This window comes from Engystomops pustulosus, chromosome 7, assembly GCF_040894005.1.
Source record: "Engystomops pustulosus chromosome 7, aEngPut4.maternal, whole genome shotgun sequence".
Lineage (NCBI taxonomy): Eukaryota > Metazoa > Chordata > Amphibia > Anura > Leptodactylidae > Engystomops > Engystomops pustulosus.
In genome coordinates, this window is record NC_092417.1 from 15,158,548 (window position 1) to 15,182,265 (window position 23,718).

Here is a 23,718-nt window from a genome sequence, read left to right on the forward strand (position 1 = left end):
GAGTTATGGGGAGAGTGCAACTATGAGAACCAAAGGAATAGGGAAAACCATATAAAGTGTATGTACACTAATACCAGAATCCTCCCAAACAAAATGGAGGAACTGGAGCTGGAACTCTCAATGTTGGAGGCCACATATCTATCTATCTATCTTATCAGATTAAGATAGAAGTGGAGGCCACAGGGGTTAGTATTAGGCCTCTTTCTTTTTAATATATTTATTAATGACCTTAATATGGGTTTACACAGTAAAGTTTAAATATTTGTGGATGATACTAAGCTCTGTAAAGTAATCAATACCTAGACAGATAGTATAAGAAGAGACATAGCTACCATGATGGTTGGGGAAGCGCTGGCTCCACGGCCTTGTGAGTTTGGAGGGCCCACTCCCTAGTTTTCAACTCTAGAGTTTAATGCTTTATCCATAATACTCTCCCTGCCTCCTGCATGGATGCATGGAAGCTGCCGGTATGTTCTGTGCAGGCGGCTTCATTGCTCCGCCGCTGCCGACTCTATTCTCTGCAGTACAGGCTCTGGGATACACTACAGCCTGGCAGAAATTAGGTGAAACCCAGCATTGCGCCACATCCAGTCAGTGTTAGGTCACTGGGTCGGCAGCACATTAGATACCACAGGTTATGGAGGAGGAAATTTCAAGAAATACTGGTAATACACGATATGACATGTCTTGTGAGGGGAAGGGAGGCCATTTTACTTTTTGGGAGGGTTAAAGGGGTCCAATGTGTTTTGATTGGGGTCGTTATTTGTGTAACGCATGGGTCTCCTCCTTATATCTGGGTAATGTGCTGGCCTCTTCCATATATCTGTGTGATACTTCTGCTCATATACATTTGAGTGGTTGTAGTGGTTACACTAGACACCGGATAGTGACTTCAATAGACTGACAGGTGGTAGAGATTACAGTAGCTTGAGGACTGGAATTGGGAATGATTTACACTAGATTGCAGATTGATGGTATAGTCACACATGGCGTCTTTTTCTGGCCTTATACACTATGATACTATGATACTATGATCTGTATTGCTTTTACAAAGCCATACAAATGCCCTGGGGTGGTGCTAGGTCCAATCGCTTATGCAATTCAATCGAAATGCATGTGATCAGTAAACAGCACCCGGTGCATTTAAATAATTCAAGACACTGGGGGACATTTACTTACCCATCCTGCATGATCCCCTAAAGTGCATTGTCCGACCAGAATGCACATCTACCACGATGCACTAAGATCGTGCGCCCGATATCCTGCATGTGTCGCTTCCCCGCTCAGGTTCACCAGAGTTCACCTTCTTCTTCCTGGTGCATGTAAGTGCATTGTCTTGTTGCACAAATTGTAAGTTAAATCTTGCGCTCAATCCGAATCTGTCGATGGCACGGCCCCGAATTCTGTCGCATGGAAGCCTGTGCGGTTGTGCCAAAATCCGATCTCGTGTGCCAAAATCACCGGTTAAATGCCTGTCCCAGCAGTGCAAATCCTCAAAAACGTTGGAATATCCAATGAAAGTGCGGCCACGACCCCTTAGTAAATAAGCCCCACTGGGTGCTTTTTACTGATTGCATACATTTCAACTGAAGCATTTATGCGATTAGGTCAAACCCCACTCCCAAGTGTTTGTATTGCATTTGTAAATGAAATACAAATTCCATGGGTGGCCGTACCCTGACTGTGACCGTACAAGACAGTGATATAGCTGAATGGAATGATTCTGCAGAAAGTTAACAGCTTCCAGCTCTGAAATTAGCATAACTTGACCAGGGGCCCACTTGAATGTGTTTGCCCCCGCTCCTTATATGAACCCATAGCTATGCCACTGAGCATAACATTAGAGGAATTTGTGGAAGCTTGAGGAGTGGTTGGAGAAATGGTTGATGAGGTTTAATGTAGATAAATGATGAGGTTTAATGTAGATAAATGTAAGGTTATGCACTTGCATCGAGGAAATGAAAATTATAATTATGTGATTAAACGATAACATTATTTGTAAAACTGATGCAAAAAAAGACTTGGAGGGGATTGGTGGATGGTAAACTTAATGTTAGTGACCAGAGCCAGGCGGCTGCTGCTAAATCAAATGCAATTATGGGATGTATGAAGAGAGGAATAGATTCTCATGATAAAGACATAGTTTTGCCCTTATACAAATCCCTGGTCAGACCACACATGGAATATTGTGTACAGTTTTGGGCACCAGTGTATAAAAAGGATATAGTAGAGCTGGAACGAGTGCAGAGGAGAGCAACCAGGATTATTAGGGGAATGGGGGGATTAGAATACAATGACAGATTACAAAATTTGGGATTATTCAGTTTAGAAAAAAGACGACTGAGGGGAGACCTCATTACAATGTACAAATACCTGAACGGACAGTACAAGGATCTCTCCAAAGAAATGTGACTGCTAGCGAACCTAACCACTCCAGAAATGATGTAACTGTCCAATTTATTTTTATGGTAGCCTAAAGTAGATAAAATGGGACAACATGAAGAAAATGTTTCCCTAATTTCCACCTGCAACAAGGAAATGTGCAAAAACCATATTATATTTAGTAACTCCTCTACTCTTTTTTTACAGGGCTGGTTCTGATACAAGAAGGTAAGTGACCATCATCCTTTATTGTATACAAGGCAATAATACATGGTTTTGCAATTAAAATTTTTTTAAAAGTTTGACATGCATAAGTACTCACTCCTCTCCCCACCAAGGGGTAAATACTTTGTAGAACCACCTCTGTTGGGGTATGTCTCTACTAGAGATGAGCGAACATGCTCGTCCGAGCTTGATGCTCGGTCGAGCATTAGGGTACTCGAAACTGCTCGTTGCTCGGACGAATACTTCGCCCGCTCGAGAAAATGGCAGCTCCCGCCGTTTTGCTTTTTGGCGGCCAGAAACAGAGCCAATCACAAGCCAGGAGACTCTGCACTCCACCCAGCATGACGTGGTACCCTTACACGTCGATAGCAGTGGTTGGCTGGCCAGATCAGGTGACCCTGGGATAGACTAGCCGCTGCCCGCGCTGCTCGGATCATTCTGTGTCTGGATGCCGCTAGGGAGAGAGCTGCTGCTGGTCAGGGAAAGCGTTAGGGTGTTCTATTAGCTTACTGTTAGGCAGGAGTGATTCTCAAAGAACCCAACAGCCCTTCTTAGGGCTACAATAACGTTCTACTTTTTTTATTTTAATTTGCATCTAGTACCATTTTGTGAGGAATTAGCAGGGGGACTTGCTACCGTTGTGTTTAGCTCTTAGTGGCACACATATCCATAGCAAAGACCGAAGTGGGAAAATTTAGTAGGGGTTGGATTTCAATTAGGCACTAACTCAGTGTCATCTCATCTGGCATAGTAGTGTGCTTTGATACTTGGCTAGAAAATAGCCATAGGAGAATACAAAGAGCTTACTTACGCATACAGTAGCGTTCTATATATTTGATTTCTGGTTGATCTGCTGGTGGCTGTACTTTCTGCAGTGCATGTACTAGCCAATTCTGAGCAATTTGTAGTGAGACTTGCGACCGCTGTGTTCTGCGCTTAGTGACGCACATATCCATAGCAAAGACCGAAGTGGGAAAATTTAGTAGGGGTTGGATTTCAATTAGGCACTAACTCAGTGTCATCTCATCTGGCATAGTAGTGTGCTTTGATACTTGGCTAGAAAATAGCCATAGGAGAATACAAAGAGCTTACTTACGCATACAGTAGCGTTCTATATATTTGATTTCTGGTTGATCTGCTGGTGGCTGTACTTTCTGCAGTGCATGTACTAGCCAATTCTGAGCAATTTGTAGTGAGACTTGCGACCGCTGTGTTCTGCGCTTAGTGACGCACATATCCATAGCAAAGACCGAAGTGGGAAAATTTAGTAGGGGTTGGATTTCAATTAGGCACTAACTCAGTGTCATCTCATCTGGCATAGTAGTGTGCTTTGATACTTGGCTAGAAAATAGCCATAGGAGAATACAAAGAGCTTACTTACGCATACAGTAGCGTTCTATATATTTGATTTCTGGTTGATCTGCTGGTGGCTGTACTTTCTGCAGTGCATGTACTAGCCAATTCTGAGCAATTTGTAGTGAGACTTGCGACCGCTGTGTTCTGCGCTTAGTGACGCACATATCCATAGCAAAGACCGAAGTGGGAAAATTTAGTAGGGGTTGGATTTCAATTAGGCACTAACTCAGTGTCATCTCATCTGGCATAGTAGTGTGCTTTGATACTTGGCTAGAAAATAGCCATAGGAGAATACAAAGAGCTTACTTACGCATACAGTAGCGTTCTATATATTTGATTTCTGGTTGATCTGCTGGTGGCTGTACTTTCTGCAGTGCATGTACTAGCCAATTCTGAGCAATTTGTAGTGAGACTTGCGACCGCTGTGTTCTGCGCTTAGTGACGCACATATCCATAGCATAGACCGAAGTGGGAAAATTTAGTAGGGGTTGGATTTCAATTAGGCACTAACTCAGTGTCATCTCATCTGGCATAGTAGTGTGCTTTGATACTTGGCTAGAAAATAGCCATAGCAATAGGATAGCATTGTTTGGTTTTAAAAACTCAAAAAAAAACAAAAAACACAAAAAAAAACAAAAAACACAAAAAAAAACAAAAAAAAGTTAAAAAAAAAAATAAAGTTATAACTCTCATTTTAAAAATGTTTAACCCGAGGGCTAGGGGTAGAGGACGAGGGCGGGGATGTGGGCGTCCAACTACTGCAGGGGTCAGAGGCCGTGGTCCTGGGCGGGGTGAGACACCACCCGCTGATGAGGGAGCAGGGGAACGCCGCAGAGCTACACTCCCTAGGTTCATGTCTGAAGTTACTGGGACTCGTGGTAGAGCACTGTTGAGGCCAGAACAGTGCGAACAGGTGATGTCGTGGATTGCTGACAATGCTTCGAGCAATTTGTCCACCGCCAGTCAGTCTTCCACGCAGTCCACCCATGTCACCGAAATCGCCACTCCTCCAGCTCCTGCACCTCAGCCTCCTCCCCCCCAGTCTGCCCCCTCCCAGGAAAATTTGGCATTTGAACCGGCATACTCTGAGGAACTGTTTTCTGGACCCTTCCCACAGTCACAAACCACTTGTCCGGTTGCCCAGGTTTTCCGATGCCCAGGTTTTCCACCAGTCACAGTCTGTGGGTGATGATGACCTTCTTGACGTAGTGGAAGTGTGTAAAGAGGTGTCCGACGATGAGGAGACACGGTTGTCAGACAGTGGGGAAGTTGTTGTCAGGGCAGGAAGTCCGAGGGGGGAGCAGACTGAGGGATCGGAGGATGATGAGGTGACAGACCCAAGCTGGGTTGAGAGGCCGGGTGAACACAGTGCTTCTGAGACGGAGGAGAGTCCTCGACCAGAACAGGTTGGAAGAGGCAGTGGTGGGGCCAGACGGAGAGGCAGGGCCAGAGCTGGTGCATCAGCGCCAAATGTGTCAACTAGTGAAGCTCCCGTGGCGAGGGCTCTTGCGGCGAGGGCTAGATCTTCAGAAGTCTGGAGGTTCTTTAAGGAAACACCGGATGACCGACGGACTGTGGTGTGCAACATTTGCCAAACCAGGCTCAGCAGGGGTTCCACCACTACTAGCTTAACTACCACCAGTATGCGCAGGCATATGAATGCTAAACACCCCACTCAGTGGCAACAAGCCCGTTCACCTCCGGCCGTGCACACCACTGCTCCTTCCCCTGTGTCAGCTGCTAGTCAGCCCCCTGCCCAGGACCCTGCCACAAAAACCCCATCGTCGCCTCCACGATCCTCCACAGCATCCACCAGCGTTCAGCTCTCCATACCCCAGACGCTGGAGCGGAAACGCAAATATAGTGCAACCCACCCGCACGCCCAAGCCCTTAATGTGCACATTTCCAGATTGCTAAGCCTGGAGATGCTGCCCTATAGGCTAGTAGAGACCGAGGCCTTTCGCAGCCTCATGGCGGCGGCCGCCCCTCGGTATTCGGTCCCCAGCCGCCACTACTTTTCCCGATGTGCCGTCCCAGCCCTGCACCAGCACGTGTCAGACAACATAATCCGTGCCCTGACCAACGCCGTTTCTGACAAGGTCCACCTGACCACGGACACGTGGACGAGTGCTGCCGGGCAGGGCCACTATATATCTCTGACGGCACATTGGGTTAACTTGGTGGAGGCTGGGACCGAGTCTGACCCTGGGGCTGCTCATATACTGCCGACGCCGAGGATTGCGGGGCCTACCTCGGTCCAGGTGTTTCAGGCCTACTATGCCTCCTCCTCCTCCCACCCCTCCTCCACCTCCTCCTCCGAACTACCATCCGTGGGCACGGCGCCATCAGTCGGTAGCTCTAGGCACAGCAGCAGTGCCGTCGCTAAGCGACAGCAGGCGGTGCTCAAACTGCTGAGCCTAGGCGACAAAAGGCACACCGCCCAAGAGCTATTACAGGGCATCACGGCGCAGACTGATCTGTGGCTGTCACCGCTGAACCTCAAGCCGGGAATGGTTGTGTGTGACAACGGCCGTAACCTGGTGGCGGCTCTGCAACTTGGCAGACTGACACATGTGCCATGCCTGGCCCATGTGTTAAATCTGATAGTTCAGCGTTTCCTCAAGACATACCCCAATCTGTCTGATTTGCTCACGAAGGTGCGCCGCATCTGTGCGCATTTCAGGAAGTCCAGCCCAGATGCTGCCACTCTCAGGGCAGCGCAGCGCCGCCTCCAACTGCCCGCTCACCGACTGTTGTGCGACGTGCCCACGAGGTGGAATTCAACACTGACCATGTTATCCAGAGTTTACCAGCAGCGCAGAGCGATTGTAGACTGCCAGATGTCAACTTCCACCAGAACTGGTAGTCAGGTCAGTCAGCTTCCTCAAGTCTACAATGAGGAGTGGACGTGGATGTCTGATATCTGTCAGGTGCTGAGTAACTTTGAGGAGTCAACACAGATGGTCAGTGGCGATGCCGCCATCATCAGCCTCACCATCCCGCTGCTTGGCCTGTTGAAAAACTCTCTGGTCAGCATGAAGTCGGAAGCTTTGCGCTCGTCACAAGAGACAGGGGAAGAATATTCCCTTGTTGATAGCCAAAGCACCCTCAGGTCTGTTTCTCAGCGCATATCGGAGGAGGTGGAGGTGGAGGAGGATGAGGAGGAAGAGGAGGAGAATGTTGGCGAGACACAAGAGGGGACCATTGTTGAGTCCTTTACTGTTCAGCGTGTATGGGCAGAAGAAGAGGAGTTGGAGGAGTTGGAGGAGGAGGAAATGGACAGTCAGGCCAGGGAGGGGAGTGAATTCTTACGCGTTGGTACTCTGGCGCATATGGCAGATTTCATGCTAGGCTGCCTATCCCGTGACCCTCGCGTTCAAAGAATTTATTCCAGCACCGATTACTGGGTGTTCACTCTCCTGGACCCACGGTACAAGCAAAATCTTTCCACTCTCATCCCTGCAGAGGAAAGGAGTGTGAGAATGCATGAATACCAGCAGGCCCTGGTGCACAAGCTGAAACAGTATTTCCCTTCTGACAGCGCTAGCGGCAGAGTGCGTAGTTCTGCGGGACAAGTAGCGAGGGAGAGTAGGCGAGCAGGCAGCTTGTCCAGCACTGGCAAGGGTACGCTTTACAAGGCTTTTGCCAGCTTTATGTCACCCCAGCAAGACACTGTCACCTGTCCCCAGTCTCGGCAGAGTAGGGCTGATCTTTACAGAAAGATGGTGAGGGAGTACGTAGCTGACCATACCATCGTCCTAAATGATCACACAGCTCCCTACAACTACTGGGTTTCAAAGCTGGACATGTGGCACGAACTGGCGCTCTACGCCTTGGAGGTTCTTGCCTGCCCTGCCGCTAGCGTCTTGTCCGAGCGGGTTTTCAGTGCAGCTGGTGGCATCATCACCGATAAGCGTACACGCCTGTCGACTGACAGCGCTGACAGGCTGACGCTTATTAAAATGAATAAAGGCTGGATTTCTCAGAATTTCCAATCTCCACCAGGTGAAGGAAGCTCAACCTGAATAATTGATCCACTCCTCCTCCTCCTCATTTTCCTCCTTCTCCTCCTCTTTGTACAGTAAAGCAGAGGAAAATGGCTATTTTTTGACAGGGCCCACTGGCTCTTGCTATAGTACTTCATGCATTTAATTTTTCTGGAGGGCCACCTACCTGGTCCTCTGTTTGAAACAATTTTTGTGAGTGCCACATACAGGCACTCAATCTATTCCATTTTACTGCAGGGCCACCTACCTGCTCCTCTGGTTTGAAACATTTTTGGGACTGCCACATACAGGCACTCAATCTATTCCATTTTACTGGAGGGCCACCTACCTGCTCCTCTGGTTTGAAAAATGTTTGGGACTGCCACATACAGGCACTCAATCTATTCCATTTTACTGCAGGGCCACCTACCTGCTCCTCTGGTTTGAAACATTTTTGGGACTGCCACATACAGGCACTCAATCTATTCCATTTTACTGCAGGGCCACCTACCTGCTCCTCTGGTTTGAAACATTTTTGGGACTGCCACATACAGGCACTCAATCTATTCCATTTTACTGGAGGGCCACCTACCTGCTCCTCTGGTTTGAAACATTTTTGGGACTGCCACATACAGGCACTCAATCTATTCCATTTTACTGCAGGGCCACCTACCTGCTCCTCTGGTTTGAAAAATGTTTGGGACTGCCACATACAGGCACTATCCAAATTAAATTGTCTCCATAGCAGCCTCCACACGTTGTCTCCATTGCTACCTCCAAAAGTCGTCCATATAGCTGCCTCCATACATCGTCCCTTTATCAAACGAGGTGTGTCAGGCAGAAATTTGGGTTGTTTTCATGGATTCCACATCAAAGTTGTTAACTTTGTCGCCACCCTGCTGTGTTATCCACAAAATATACTGGCAAACTTTTACCATTTAGGGATATTATTTCAGCGCTTCTTGCGCATCTGTTTACATTCCCCTCACCCGGCATATCCTAAACTTATAAGAACGCTACTACACTTGATCTTATACAAAAGGTTCTTAGAAGTGCTGTTTGGGGAGTAGCCTAGAGACAGGGGCTTGAATTGGCGAAAGCTCGCCTGGCAGCGGAGCGCCAGCTCCATGCGCATCATGCGCTTCTTGCGCATCTGTTTACATTCCCCTCACCCGCCATATCCCAAACTTATAAGAACGCTACTACACTTAACTTGGTGCAGGCTGGGACCGAGTCTGACCCTGGGGCTGGTCATATACTGCCGACGCAGAGAATTGCGGGGCCTACCTCGGTCCAGGTCTCAAAGGCCTACTATACCTCCTCCCACCCCTCCTCCACCTCCTCCTCCTCCGAATTACCATCCGTGGGCATGGCGCCATCAGTCGGTAGCTCTAGGCACAGCAGCAGTGCCGTCGCTAAGCGACAGCAGGCGGTGCTGAAACTGCTGAGCCTAGGCGATAAAAGGCACACCGCCCAAGAGCTATTACAGGGCATTCCACATCAAAGTTGTTAACTTTGTCGCCACCCTGCTGTGTAATCCACAAAATATACTTGCAAACTTTTACCATTTAGGGATATTATTTCAGCGCTTCTTGCGCATCTGTTTACATTCCCCTCACCCGCCATATCCTAAACTTATAAGAACGCTAATACACTTGATCTTATACAAAAGGTTCTTAGAAGTGCTGTTTGGGGAGTAGCCTAGAGACAGGGGCTTGGATTGGCAAAAGCTCGCCTGGCTGCAGAGCGCCAGCTCCATCCCAAGATCCAACTAACATAGTTGCAGCACCTTTAATCTACTACTAGTTCACTGCCTCCATAATAATAATAATAATAATCTTTATTTATATAGCGTCATCATATTCTGTAGCGCTTTACAAATCATAGGAAACAAATACAAATGTAATGTAACAGAGCACAACATTTGTATGGAACAACAGGAGTGAGGTCCCTGCTCGCCAGAGCTTACGGTTTATGAAGATGATGGGGTAACACGAGGTAAAAGAATATTTAATGGTCAAGCCATTCTTCTTAGGGAATAGAAAAAAATATAATAAATGGAATTGCTGTCGCTTGAACCACTCAGCCGTCATCTTATATACCAGGTCCAGGGTGAATGGGACTGCAGAGAAGTCTGGTGCCTGTTGGTTGCTGGATAACAGATGGGAGGACGACACAGGACGGGTTAGTAGAAGAGTTAAAACTTCATGCAGTTAATGAGTGTTATAGGCTTGCCTAAAGAAATGGGTTTTAAGAGCACGTTTGAAACTTTGGAGGTTAGGTATTAGTCTGATAGTCCGGAGCAGAGCATTCCATAGAATTGGTGCAGCTCTAGAGAAGTCTTGGAGACGCGAGTGGGAGGTCCGCACTAGGGTAGAGGTTAATCTAAGATCACTGGCGGATCTAAGAGCACGGGTTGGGCGATAGACTGAGATAAGAGAGGAGAGGTAGGGGGGTGCAGCATTATACAGAGCTTTATGGATGAGGGTTATTATTATTTTAAACTGTATTCGAAAGGAGACTGGCAGCCAGTGCAGCGACTGGCATGAACTGTAAGCATACATGGTCCCCTTATCAAACGAGCTGTGTCAGGCAGAATTTTGGGTTGTTTTCATGGCTTCCATGTTAACTTTGTCGCCACCCTGCTGTGTAATCCACAAAATATACTGGCAAACTTTTATCATGTACTGATATTATTTGAGCGCTTCTTGCTCACCTCCTTTGGTTCCTCTCTGACACCCATTGGTTTGAAGCCTGAGTCCAATTAGGGTATGTCGCCATGCCACTCTCTAGCCTGCTGCCGCTGCCTCTGCCTCTGCATGCCGTCCCCTATAGTGTCAGGGTCAATTATTGGATGTTTTACATGCTATCTAGCTTCATTCTGTCACTCTGTCATGGCCATGCTGTTGCCCATAATTTTGGCATAATGGTGCGATTAAGCAGCCTCAGAGGCATCCATGCATGCTGCCCCTGCTGTTTCCTGTCCATTTCCGTGGTGTTTCCATCCTTTTCTGAGGTTCCCAGGTGTTTGGCCAAGCTTCCCTGTGCAGAGCCTTGGTCCCCTTGAAAAATGCTCGAGTCTCCCATTGACTTCAATGGGGTTCGTTATTCGAGACGAGCACTCGAGCATCGGGAAAAGTTCGTCTCGAATAACGAGTACCCGAGCATTTTAGTGTTCGCTCATCTCTAGTCTTAATCAAAGCTTTGGTTGTATGGTCCTACTGAAAGAGTTAACTAATTTTGCACTACTTTGTACATATGTGTCGTCGCTGTACATATCTGTACATATCAGTCTTCATGAATGTGGCGCACTATGCGGATGCCCCAAGTGCATAAACTAAGGGCACCAGTTTTTTTTCTGATGCACTCATTAAGGGGCATGCACCACAATGATGTTAGACTTTTACACATAAATATGCCAGCCGGTGGGGCCCACTATGTAGAAACGTTGCATAATTCCCTGAATACAGTGCACATCTTAGTTGGATCAATTATGATGCTTTTGTCCATGAAACATCAAAAAAATACATTCATGTTTTTGTAATATTTACAAATGGGGTGAACTTCAAGGGGTGTTGTCATGACGAGGGCGCCGCTGCCTCATCACGTGACTTGGGGTGCGACTGTACAGGTTAATTTAGCCTACTCAAACTTGCACTCACCTTTCACTCAGGACACAAATTGAACATAAATCCCACCTCATACAGCTCCAGCACTCCAATTATTATCCACAGCCACCACTTATTGCATTTATATTGGGACCAATAAGAATCCCGCTCTACATCCACTCCTGCCTCTCTAGCTGTCACCTTGTCACACCACTGGACATGCACACTGAGTTCTCTAGGAGTCACCTTGTCACACCACTGGACATGCACACTGAGCTCTCTAGCTGTCACCTTGTCACACCACTGGACATGCACACTGAGCTCTCTAGCTGTCACCTTGTCACACCACTAGACATGCACACTGAGCTCTCTAGCTGTCACCTTGTCACACCACTAGACATGCACACTGAGCTCTCTAGCTGTCACCTTGTCACACCACTAGACATGCACACTGAGCTCTCTAGCAGTCACCTTGTCACACCACTAGACATGTGCAACACCCCTGCCGACGTATAGGCAAGGGATTGCTTGCAAATAAGACCTGTGAGCTCCCTCTAGATGAGCCTGATCAACTCACCTTTAGGGTAATGCAGTCATTGTAAGGTAATTAGCAGCTGTAGACCCTGCCTGTACAGCATGGGTTAACGGGGTATGTGTTTTATGTTGAGTGCTGTCATCCGATTGTATTTTTATCTGTAAGCTGGAGTGTAATTGTAGAGTGAGCACCACCTGACTAGGGTTTAACAAAACCTCTGGACAGGAAGGGGCAAGTCCTCTTTACCACCAGGTCTGTCACACAGACAGACCTCAAGTATCTTACCAGAGACAGCTCCTGGAACCTAGCTCCTGACTGAGGAGCATAATCTTAGAGAACAAGCTTTTACTACAGGCCTCCTAGGCCTCAGCTCTCAATATAGAGCATAGACTGTTAGTGATCGAGAGATAGTGTGACACACCTTCAGTGCCACACACAGAACACCCAGGATAAAGCTGCAGCTTCCATACCTGGACACAGCTGCCTCCCATCCTGCACCTGCTACCAGGCTGGTGAACCTATACCTGAGGACACTCTCCATGACCACTCCAGTAATCCAGAATCTCCAATAATCCGGCAACTGTAACCAGATTGTTTGGCTTGTTGCCTGCAGTTGTTCGAATAAAGAACCGTGAGTTGTTTTGTACCACGTTGCCTCCGTCTGTTCCCTAAGTACGGCTGTAACTCTAAGGGCGCCCCACCCATTACCCAGGGACATATAATACGGACACTAAGGGGTTGCCCCAGGGAGAACCAGTACATCAGCTTCTCCCTCTACATTTTCTTGCACACACCACCTGCTGGAGATCTGGCAGGCTGTAGGACAGCCCTCCGGTCCCTATAGCAAGCACAGTGACCACAGCGTGCCCTAGGCTGCAACCGCCAGCCACTACGGTATTCTGGGCCCCAGCTGCCTCCAGGCCCCGAGAAAAGGCTAGGCCCCGGTAGGGGATGTTGTACATGCACACTGAGCTCTCTAGCAATCGCCTTGTCACACCACTAGACATGCACACTCAGCTCTCAAAAAGGGCCACGTGAACCACAATCCCCGCGTATGTGCCCCATTGTTTTAACAACCTCTACATAATACACAATGAAGGAGAGTCGCAGGATTCTGCACTGTAATAGCTTAATGTGGTGCATGGCAGTACTCTATGTGCTCCAAAAAATTACAATTATTATTAATAATTGAGGAGGAAGGTCTGGATTGTTGATGTCTATGTCAAAATCGGGTTGGTAAGTCGTATTAAATTTCTCCTAAATGTCTTACAGGAGCCTCTATTAGACCTGTAGTGACCTTCACCCCCAACTACAAGAAGATATTTACATCAGAGAAGATGACAATGACCTGTGATGTGGGATCTACTATAGGAGAGGGGATGGATTATATATGGTACAAGGACAATTATCCTGTACACAATGGGAAATCCTATACAATACAAGATGCTGGAACATCAGACAGTGGAAGTTACCAATGTCAGACCAGATCTGGAGAGATAAGTGACCCTGTTACACTGGGCGTTATTTATGGTGAGTAACTCTACCAGATCATAGATCTACAGACAAGGTAACAAGTTGTATCACACACAGACGGATAAGAGGTCATCTATGTCTCCTCATCCTATATCATTGTGTATTACAGATTATGTCATCCTGCAGACCCCTCTATATGTCTATGAAGGAGATTTATTAACTTTAAGATGTCGCCACTATCCTGGATATAAAGGAGGACGGACAATATTTTTTAAAGACAACAGAGTCATTAGAGACTGGGGAGATTATGCAGAATATCATATTGGAGAAGTTGATAGGACTACTGTCGGGACATACAAATGTAGGAAAGAAGTTGATGATGTCAAATTAAACCAAATATATGAAGACAGAGTTTTTGTATCTGTTGAAGGTAAGTCTATGATCATTTATGTCAGAATTATTCCTGCAGTATCTGTAATATATAGTCCATTTTAGAGTAGGTTTAATAAAGGAGAAATATCAAGGATATGTGCCATTGTTTCTGTTTATCTAATAGATGTGTGTGTATGTATTTATGTCGTCTAAAGGACCAGCACGTTTACAATCACAATATTTTGCACAGCCGCTTTATGTGACAGTGAATGTCTTAGACTAGATTTGGAAATTTTCACCCTGCGCTTTCCAAAATACACTTATTAATCACCATATACAAGAGCCATTGTCTGCTGCTTCTGCTGTGGCAGTTAGAAGTTGAGCCGTGATTGGTTGCTGTTTTGCCACAGGTCATTAATATAAGCTCTTGCTGTTATTGGTTACTATAGGCAATGAGTATTAGACAACTTATGTGTGAGGTAAAATTGATAGAGAAAAAGAGATGGACAGGGAGAGTGAGTGACAAATAACTTTGAGAGTTACCTTGGTAAACTAGTAACACCTATGTCCCCCTATTGAAACTAAGGTTAGAGGATGAGATGGAGAATAATAGGAATGTTTATAATGATTATTTTAACTCCAAGTAATGGAAATCTTTGCAGTCAATACTTTTCTATGAGCTATGTGCAAAGTCCAAAAAGTCCAAAAAGATTCCAAGTTCCAAACAAAACTACAGAAACATAACTAGGCACATTACACATGTACTGTCAGAAGCCAGTGGTAGTGGACCCACTGGACCACCGCGGATGATGATGTAAGCCGACACCTGGGGGTGAAGTCTAAGTGGCACCCGGTTTTCACCAGAGCTCGCCGCAAAGCGATTTGTATTTGCTGCAGTGTGGTACCACGAGGTCGCTCCACAGGCACAACTTTGTCTGCGGTGGTGGCCAAGGCAAGGTTCAGAATCAGAAGGCAAGCACAGAGTCGTGGTCATGCAGAAGGTCAGGACAGGCAGCGCGGGATCAGAGTCGGGGATGTAGCAGAAGGTCTTTCGCTAAGTCACAAGGCACGAAGATCCATCAGGGGGCACAGGAAGAGGCCGGGAATTTATCTTGGAAGGCTGTCGGCCAGCACCAATCATTGATGCACTGGCTCTTTAAACCTTAGAGGAAACCATCGCTGGAGCGCGTCAAGGCTTCTCCGTATCAGGTCGTGTGAGAACAGGAGCAGAGGCAAAGGCGGACTTAAGCTTGGAGAACGCCTCTTCAGCCGACAGAGGCCAGAGCTTAGGATTAGCATCCTTTTTTTGTCAAGGCCACAAAGGGAGAGACAAGAGAGGAAAAATGTGGTATAAAATGCTGGTAATAATTAGCGAATCCCAGGAATTTCTGTATAGCCCGAATTTCTCCTGTCGGAGATGATGTCTGGAGTTTGGAACATAGACGATTGGCCCTTAGGTGCCTGAGAACTTGTATTGAACTGATGAGACTCCAGGTCAGAAGAATACACCTGGATATCGTCCAATTAGACCATGACACAAGTATAAAGCAAATCTCTGAAGATGTCATTGACAAATTCCTCAAAAACTGCAGGCACATTGCATAATCCAAAGGGCATGATCAGATATTCAGAGTGCCCATCCCGAGTGTTGAAGGCAGTCTTCCACTCATCGTCCTCATGGATGCGGATGTGATTACCTCAAGATTATCTCAGGTCTAATTTAGTGAAGGCCACAGTGGTAGTCAAAGATTTATGTGATTATGGGGTAAAGGATAACGGTTCTTCACTGTAACTTAAGTCCATGGTAGTCAATGCAGGGGAAAATAGAACCGGATTCTTTAGCTATATAAAAGAATCCAGCCCCGGCAGGAGATGAAGACTTGCGAATGAAGCCCTTCTGCAAAATTTCCTTGATGTAGGCTTTCATAACCGTGGTCTCGGGCACGGAGAGTGGGTAAACTCGACCTCTGGGAGGTGAAGTGCCAGGGAGCAGCTTTATGGGGCAGTTGTATGGGTGGTGTGGAGGCAGAGTCTCTGCTTGCTTCTCTGAGAAGACATATGCATATTCCACATAAGCAGCAGGAAGACCCACCAAAGGCTTGGATTACAGTGAAGAAGACACAAAGGAGACCGGGTGGAGAGCCATGAGGCAGTGAGATTGGCATCCGAGAGCCCAGAGAAGAACCTCCCCAGTCTGCCAGGACTGGAGAGTGTTGCTGCAACCAAGGAAAGCCCAATAATATGGATGTGGACTGGGGAAGCACATAGAGCAACAGTGTCCCCTTATGTAACCCCTTAATGACCGCCGTATCGGCTTTTTACGGCGGTCATTAAGGGTACTTCTTCTGACGCGTACGCCTTTCTACGGCGGTGCGTCAGAAGAAGATTTCGGGACACCGGGTCTCGCTGGTGCCGGTGTCGGGCTGTGATCTCACAGCCCAGACCTGGCACTAACACCCGGGATCGGAAAAACTCCGGGGGATCCGATCACTCCTGCCGGTTCCCCCGGGTTCCGACGAGTGACCCGAGGCTTCCGGCTGCTATCCCCGCCAGGTTCTGCCTTCCTGGTAGGACCCGGCTGTATGTAACTGAGCATGCGCGGTATGCTCAGCTACTTAAACTGTACACTGCAATACAAGTGTATTACAGTGTAAAGGCTTGAACAAGCGAGCAGTCTCAGTGGAAGACGCCCAAGCTGGTTCCTCCAAGAGTGGAATTCGGCGAGGAAAGAGAATATGTTAGCTGTGACTGGGTGCATTGCTTAGTCATTTCTCTCCCAGAGGGGGGTGGACCAGGCCAGGGCTTTCCCAGAGAGGAGGCTGATCATGAAAGCTACCTTAGATCATTCAGAGATAAACTGTGAAGGCATCAGCTTGATGTATAGAGAGCACTGTGTGATGAACCCCCTACACAACTTAGGGTCTCCGACATACTTAGAGGACATGGACAGACGCAGTCTGGGTTCTGCAGAAGATGATGAAGCCGTGGTAGCGGAGAGTGCCACAGGAGCCGGACACTGTTGTTGCTGCTGCTGGGTCGCTAATAGATGCTGCATGATGGCAGCCAGCCGATCAAGTTGTAGACCCTGCATGGCTGCTGGGACTGCTGGGCCATGATGGTGGTGAGATCAGATACTTCAGGTAGCAGAACCTTGGGATCCATGGCCGGATCTTAATGTCAGGAACCAGGAGCACTGGATCACCATGAACGATGATGTAAGCGGACACCTGGGAGCAGAGTCTAAGTGGTACCCGGTTTCACCAGAGCCCGTCGCTGGAGGGCGGCAAGGTAAGAGAATCTGCTGAGCTTTAGGGGCACAGGAAGGCACATGTGTGTGCCTGCGACCAGGAACATGGTACATAAATTAGCAAAAGCACCAGAACCAAACTAAGTAAAAAGTATATAAATAAAAAGCTTTGTATACCTGCATATTGCATAGGAGTATGTAGGCCTGATTAAATATAGTAACAGAACAATAATTGGGCACTTTGCATTTTTAATCAGTGTAAAAACAATTCTAATGTCATGACTCACTAATTGCTCTGAATGGGATCAGATTTCACACTTCTGTGCGGAAAGCCACTGCCAGATCTTTCCTTAGGGAGGCTGGGTCTGAGTTTAAACTTGTTTTGTGAGCAGCTGTGGCTTGAGTGATGGACGCCTGAACCAGTCAGTGCTGGGGGATGTGTCCGTTACTCCCTTCATATTCTAACCAGTTCATTCAGATTGCGCTGCTTTTTTCAGTCTTTCTCCTTACCTTTGCCTGCTCTATTGCTATTTTTGCTATTCTCTGTATCCGACTACAGCTACATTTATTCCACCATTTTATTACTTTTTAATTCTGTACCTTTGCTGCCATTTTGGTTTTGACCTGAGTCTGCCTGCCTCTGTTTCTGACCTCCTGTTACCTGTCCTTCACCATCCAGCAGCTGCCAGACAAAGTCCTTCTAGGGTCGCTGTGGATCCATTAGTTAGGTTGCTGTGAGCTGGTTTGCCCTTGTCAGGGCGGTTTTATCTGCTGTAGGCAGTGGCATAGCCTGCAGGCACGTTGCACAATGTACATCTTATTCTAGCCTTGGTAACTGCATTGCTACATGCCACAGCATTATCAGACACTGAGCATTTGTTCCTTTAATACTGGCACCAAGTGTCATTTCTTCAATAATTACATCTGCCAGGACTATACTACTATACACCTAGTAACTCTTTTCCTATTGTGTTTTGTAGGCTTGGAATTGTTGGAAGAAGGTAAGTCACCGCACATTTTCAATTATCATTTATTCAACCTGTAGGATAGTGAACTTGTATCTCACATATATAGGAAATCATTTGGAGATTTATTGCACCTTGTCATCATCAGTTGTATTTTATCTGTCATATATTAACATCCAACTGAATTATTCTGGAAATAAACCTGTGAATGGTTGCATAAATATAGCACTGGTTAACCCCTTCCCGGCGCAGCCCTTTTTTGTTTTTGCCTTTTTTCATTTTTCATTCCCCACCTTCAAAAATCTATAACTTTTTTATTTTTCCATGTACAGAGCTGTGTAAGGGCTTGTTTTCTCTGTAACAAATTGTGACAGTATTTAACCCCTTCCCGACATTTGACGTAATTGTACTGCATCGCGGGAGGTGCGTTCCCGCAAAATGCGGTACTATTACGTCACTATTACATCCGGCTCCTGAACATGTCAGGAAGGTAAAAAGTGGCTTCAGCGTTAAGGGGTTAATATTCCCTGCCGTGTACTGGGAAGTGGGGAAAAAATTCCAAATGCAGTGAAATTGCCTTTTTCTTGTGGGCTTGGATTTTACGGATTTCACTGTATGCCCCATATGACATGTTTTCTTTATTCTTTGGGTCGGTACGATTACGGAGATGCCACATTCATATAGGTTTTATAATATTTTCACACGTTTACAAAAATTAAAACCTCCTGTACAAAAAAAAAATTATTTTGCCATCTTCTGGCGCTAATAACTTTTTCATACTTCAGTGTACGGAGCTGTGGGTGGTGTCATCTTTTGCGACTTTTGATGATGTTTTCAATGCTGCCATTTTTAGGACTGTATGACCTTTTGATCACTTTTTATAGAATTTTTAATGTTTTTCAAAATGGCAAAAAAGTGCAATTTTCGACTTTGGGCGTTATTTTCCGTTACGGGGTTAAACACACTGAAAACCGTTATTCTTATTCGATAGACCGGCATTGTCAGACGCTGTGATACCTAATTTTTATGATTTTTACAGTTTATTTAGATTTATATCAGTTCTAGGGAAAGGGGGTGATTTGAATTTTTAGTTTTTTTATTATAATTTAAAAAAAAACTTTTTTTTTTATTTTTACTAGTTTTCAGACTCCCTAAGGTAATTTAACCCTTGGTTGTCTGATTGATCCTACCATATACTGCCATACTACAGTCTTTAAGACAATGGAAGTTATTTACTAAGGGCCCGATTCGCGTTTTCCTGACGTGTTACCCGAATATTCCCGATTTGCGCCGATTTTTCCTGAATTGCCCTGCAGCAGCGACACCCAGTGGACGTCGGAGGAACTGCCTTAGTGAGTCGCCGGAAGACCCGAATCCACCGCAGAGAACGAGCCGCTGGATCGCGAATGGGCCGGGTAAGTAAATCTGCCCCAATATTTTTACTGCTACCACATTTGGTAACACAAACATGTGATACTCAGAGTGGTTGAGAGAAGCTACTGACATATAGGGGCTCATTTACTAAGCGTCCGCGGAGCGCATTTTCGGCGGGGTTTCCCGACGTTTCCGTTTTCCACTGAATTGCCCTGGGATTTTGGTGCACACGATCAGATTTTGACACATCGGCGCCGGCTTGCACGCGACACAAATCGGGGGGCGGGCCGTCGGACAACCCAACGGATTCGGACAACGCGCAGCATTTAACATTTAGAAATGTGTCGCAAGACACACACTTACATGCACCGGGAAGAAGCAGGTGAACTCCGGCGGACCTCGATGCAGAAGCGACGGATGCAGGAACGGACACGCGATCTTAGTGAATCCCGGCAGACCCGAATCCTCATCGTACAACGCACAGCGGGATAGCGACAGGACCGGGTAGGTAAATCTGCCCCATTTTGTCAGCCTTCCATTTATTGTACGGTTTGTGGGGATTTGGCCCAGTAGAGACCGTGGTAGCGGGGTGCTGTGATGCAGTTCAAGACAGTGACACCAAGGTACAGTCCAAAACAGGTCTAGCCTGTGTTTATTTCAGCAGGAACAAAATAAAACAGCTTTCACATTCCGGCATCAAAAACAAATAATATCCTACCCGTCAGGGTGCTAACTAAACAGTGATTCACTAATTCACCACTTAACAAAACACTTTCGCTGTTTCAGGCACAGAGGACAGGGCTGTGTGCTCTCCAGCCTCCTGTCAGAGAGACCACACTCTCAGCTCTGCTAGGCAGCTTTATGCAGGCTGATTAGGCTGTTCCCACCACCTGTGTCCAAAGTGCTGGACACCACAACCTCAGCCCTAAGGCCTTGCATAATAGGAAAACCTAGGGGAAACATACCGCCCATCCACTGTTAACCCCTTCAGTGTCTCACATACCCTCCCCCTCTGTTTGACCCTGTGGGGGCGAACACTTTTGGCCATCAGACAGTGGGTACGAGACAGGGCATTGGCATTCCCATGCAGCTTTCCTGCTCGATGTTCTACCGTGAACTTGAAATTCTGCAACATTAGGAACCACCTTGTGACCCTGGCGTTCCTCTCTTTGGCCTGACTCATCCAGGTGAGGGGAGAGTGATCGGTCACTAGTGTAAACTGTCGCTCTATCAAGTAATACCTCAGGGATTCCAGAGCCCATTTAATCGCCAAGCACTCCCTCTCAACTATACTATAGTTCTTCTCAGGAGGAGTGAGCTTGCGGCTCAGGAATGTCACGGGATGTTCCTCACCCTCCACTACTTGGGACAGGACAGCCCCTAAGCCCACGTCAGAAGCGTCAGTCTGCACAATAAAGGTCTTGGTGAAGTTAGGGGTGATCAGTACCGGTCCCTCGCACAAAACCGTCTTAAGTCGCTGAAACGCCCCCTCAGCCTCTTCACTCCACTTTACCATTACCGACCTGCTACCCTTGGTCAGGTCAGTCAGGGGTGCCGCTATTGTAGCAAAATCGGGAATAAATCGGCTATAATAGCCCACTATGCCTAGGAAAGCCCTCACTTGCTTCTTGCTCATAGGTCGTGGTCACTGCTGGATCGCCTCCACTTTATTTACTTGGGGTTTGATGACGCCTCGCCCAATACGGTACCCCAGGTAACGGGCCTCTTCCAGGCCCAGTGCACATTTTTGGGGGTTCGCTGTCAACCCTGCTGCCCTCAGGGAGTCTACCACTGCTTGCACCTTGGCTAGATGACTCTCCCAATCATTACTATAGACTATGATGTCATCCAGGTAGGCCGAGGCATATCTCCGGTGAGGTTTTAGCACGAGATCCATTAACCTCTGGAATGTGGCGGGAGCCCCATGTAGCCCAAAGGGGAGTACCACATACTGAAAAAGCCCATCAGGAGTAACAAAAACCGTCTTCTCTTTAGCCCTGCTAGTAAGGGGTACCTGCCAATACCCTTTCGTCAGGTCAAGGGTGGAGAAGAACCTAGCCTGTCCAAGTCGTTCTATCAACTCATCAACTCTGGGCATAGGGTAGGAATCAAATTTGGATACGCCGTTCAACTTCCTAAAGTCATTGCAGAATCGTAGGGAACCATCAGGTTTGGGAATCAACACAATAGGACTCGACCAGTCACTTTTAGACTCCTCGATAACCCCCAGGTCTTACATCTGCTTGACTTCTTCGGATATGGCTAGCCGGCGCGCTTCAGGGACCCGGTAGGGTTTTTGGTGTACCCGGATGTGGGGTTCGGTTATGATGTCATGCTTGATGACTGAAGTACGACCTGGTAACTTAGAGAACACATCAACGTTTTGGAGCACAAACTCCTTCGCTTCCTGAATCTGGGCCCTGGAGAGGGACTCCGAGATCCGTACTTCAGGCACCTTGGCATCGGGTACACCCACCTCCAGTGTCACCTTCTTGGGGACAGACGCTTTTTCTACTCCCACGGCCATCAGGGACTCTCTTTCCCTCCATGGCTTTAGGAGGTTCACGTGGTATATCTGTTCGGGTTTCCTCCTCCCCGGCTGAGATACCTTGTAGTTTACCTCCCCCACTTTCTCCATGACCTCATAGGGACCTTGCCATTTTGCCAAGAACTTACTCTCAACGGTGGGCACCAGAACTAGCACTCTGTCGCCTGGGTTAAAGGTCCTGAGTCTGGCTGATCTATTGTAGACCCTAGACTGGGCCTCTTGTGCCCTTGTCATGTGCTCCTTTACAAGGGGCATTACCGCCGCTATGCGGTCCTGCATAAGGGAGACGTGTTCAATCACACTACGGTGGGGTGTCCTCTCCTGTTCCCAGGTCTCCTTAGCTACATCCAAAAGCCCACGTGGGGAACGGCCATATAACAGCTCAAAGGGTGAGAAACCCGTGGAGGACTGGGGAACTTCACGTATGGCAAACATCAAATAAGGCAACAAACAATCCCAGTCCTTCCCATCTTTGCTGACCACCCTCTTTAGCATCCCCTTCAAGGTCTTGTTAAACCTCTCGACCAGGCCATCTGTCTGAGGATGATATACAGAGGTGCGGAGCTGTTTAACCTGGAGTAATTTACACATCTCCTTCATTACTCTAGACATGAATGGGGTTCCCTGGTCAGTCAAGATTTCCTTGGGGAGGCCTGTACGGGAGAATACCTGGAACAGCTCCCTAGCAATGTTTTTTGAGGAGGTGTTCCTTAACGGGATTGCCTCTGGATACCGCGTAGCGTAGTCCAGGATAACCAGGATGTACTGGTGCCCCCTTGTGGACTTGACTATGGGGCCAACCAAATCCATTGCAACCCGTTCAAACGGCACCTCTATGATTGGTAACGGTACCAGAGGACTCCTGAAGTGGGACACCGGGGCAGTAAGTTGGCACTCAGGGCAGGAGCTACAATACCGGTTTACCTCCTCCCACACCCCGGGCCAGAAAAATCTCTGCAGGATCCTCTCTCGGGTCTTCTCAGCACCTAAGTGCCCTCCCAGCACATGTTTATGTGCCAAATCTAGCACCAGCCTACGGTGAGATTGGGGTACTACAAGTTGCTCAACCTCCTCACCCCGTACCTGGTCAACCCTGTACAACAGTTCCCCAACAATCACCATATGGGGGTATATTTTGTCAGCCCCTGGTATTTGGAGTACCCCATTTATCACCTTAACATCCTCCCGTGCTTTAAATAAGGTAGGGTCCGGTAGCTGTGCAGCCCCAAAATTTTCACGGGAGATCTCAAGGTCCGGCATGTCGGCTACCTCCCCGTGGCCCTCGACCTCACCAGCTAGGACCTCTAGGGGAGAGAATTCATCACATGGGGTCACCCCTACTGCTGGTGTGGGTACATCGGCCTTAAAGGGTTCAGGGGCCAAGGCCGGACATACCTTATGTCCATTATCTGCAACAGCACCTGAGGTGGGTCTTCATCTCCAGAGGTCCCAAAACACTGGTAAGTCTCTGTCGATAATAGCCTCATGAAACAGGGTCCACACCACCTCCACCTCATGGGTAATAGTACCACAAGGTGTAAGTAGGTTGATGACAGCAGTGGGATATTCGCGAGTGTCCCATGTATACACAACACTCCCACTTTCCGCCCACTGTATAGTCTAGCAAGGCTTCCACTGTGTGACCAC

General features: G+C 47.4%; 1 protein-coding gene across 3 annotated transcripts in view; it reads left to right on the forward strand.

Annotated features, from left to right (window-relative positions):
- LOC140069328 (Fc receptor-like protein 5) overlaps nt 1-23,718 on the forward strand; it is a 46,747-nt gene that overhangs the window by 15,721 nt on the left and 7,308 nt on the right. For all 3 annotated transcript variants that reach the window (XM_072114886.1, XM_072114887.1, XM_072114889.1), the window contains exons 4-7: nt 2,590-2,610; nt 13,365-13,622; nt 13,735-13,995; nt 18,165-18,185. In XM_072114886.1, coding sequence (XP_071970987.1) covers nt 2,590-2,610; nt 13,365-13,622; nt 13,735-13,995; nt 18,165-18,185 — 561 coding nt within the window. The remainder of the gene's footprint in view (nt 1-2,589; nt 2,611-13,364; nt 13,623-13,734; nt 13,996-18,164; nt 18,186-23,718) is intronic.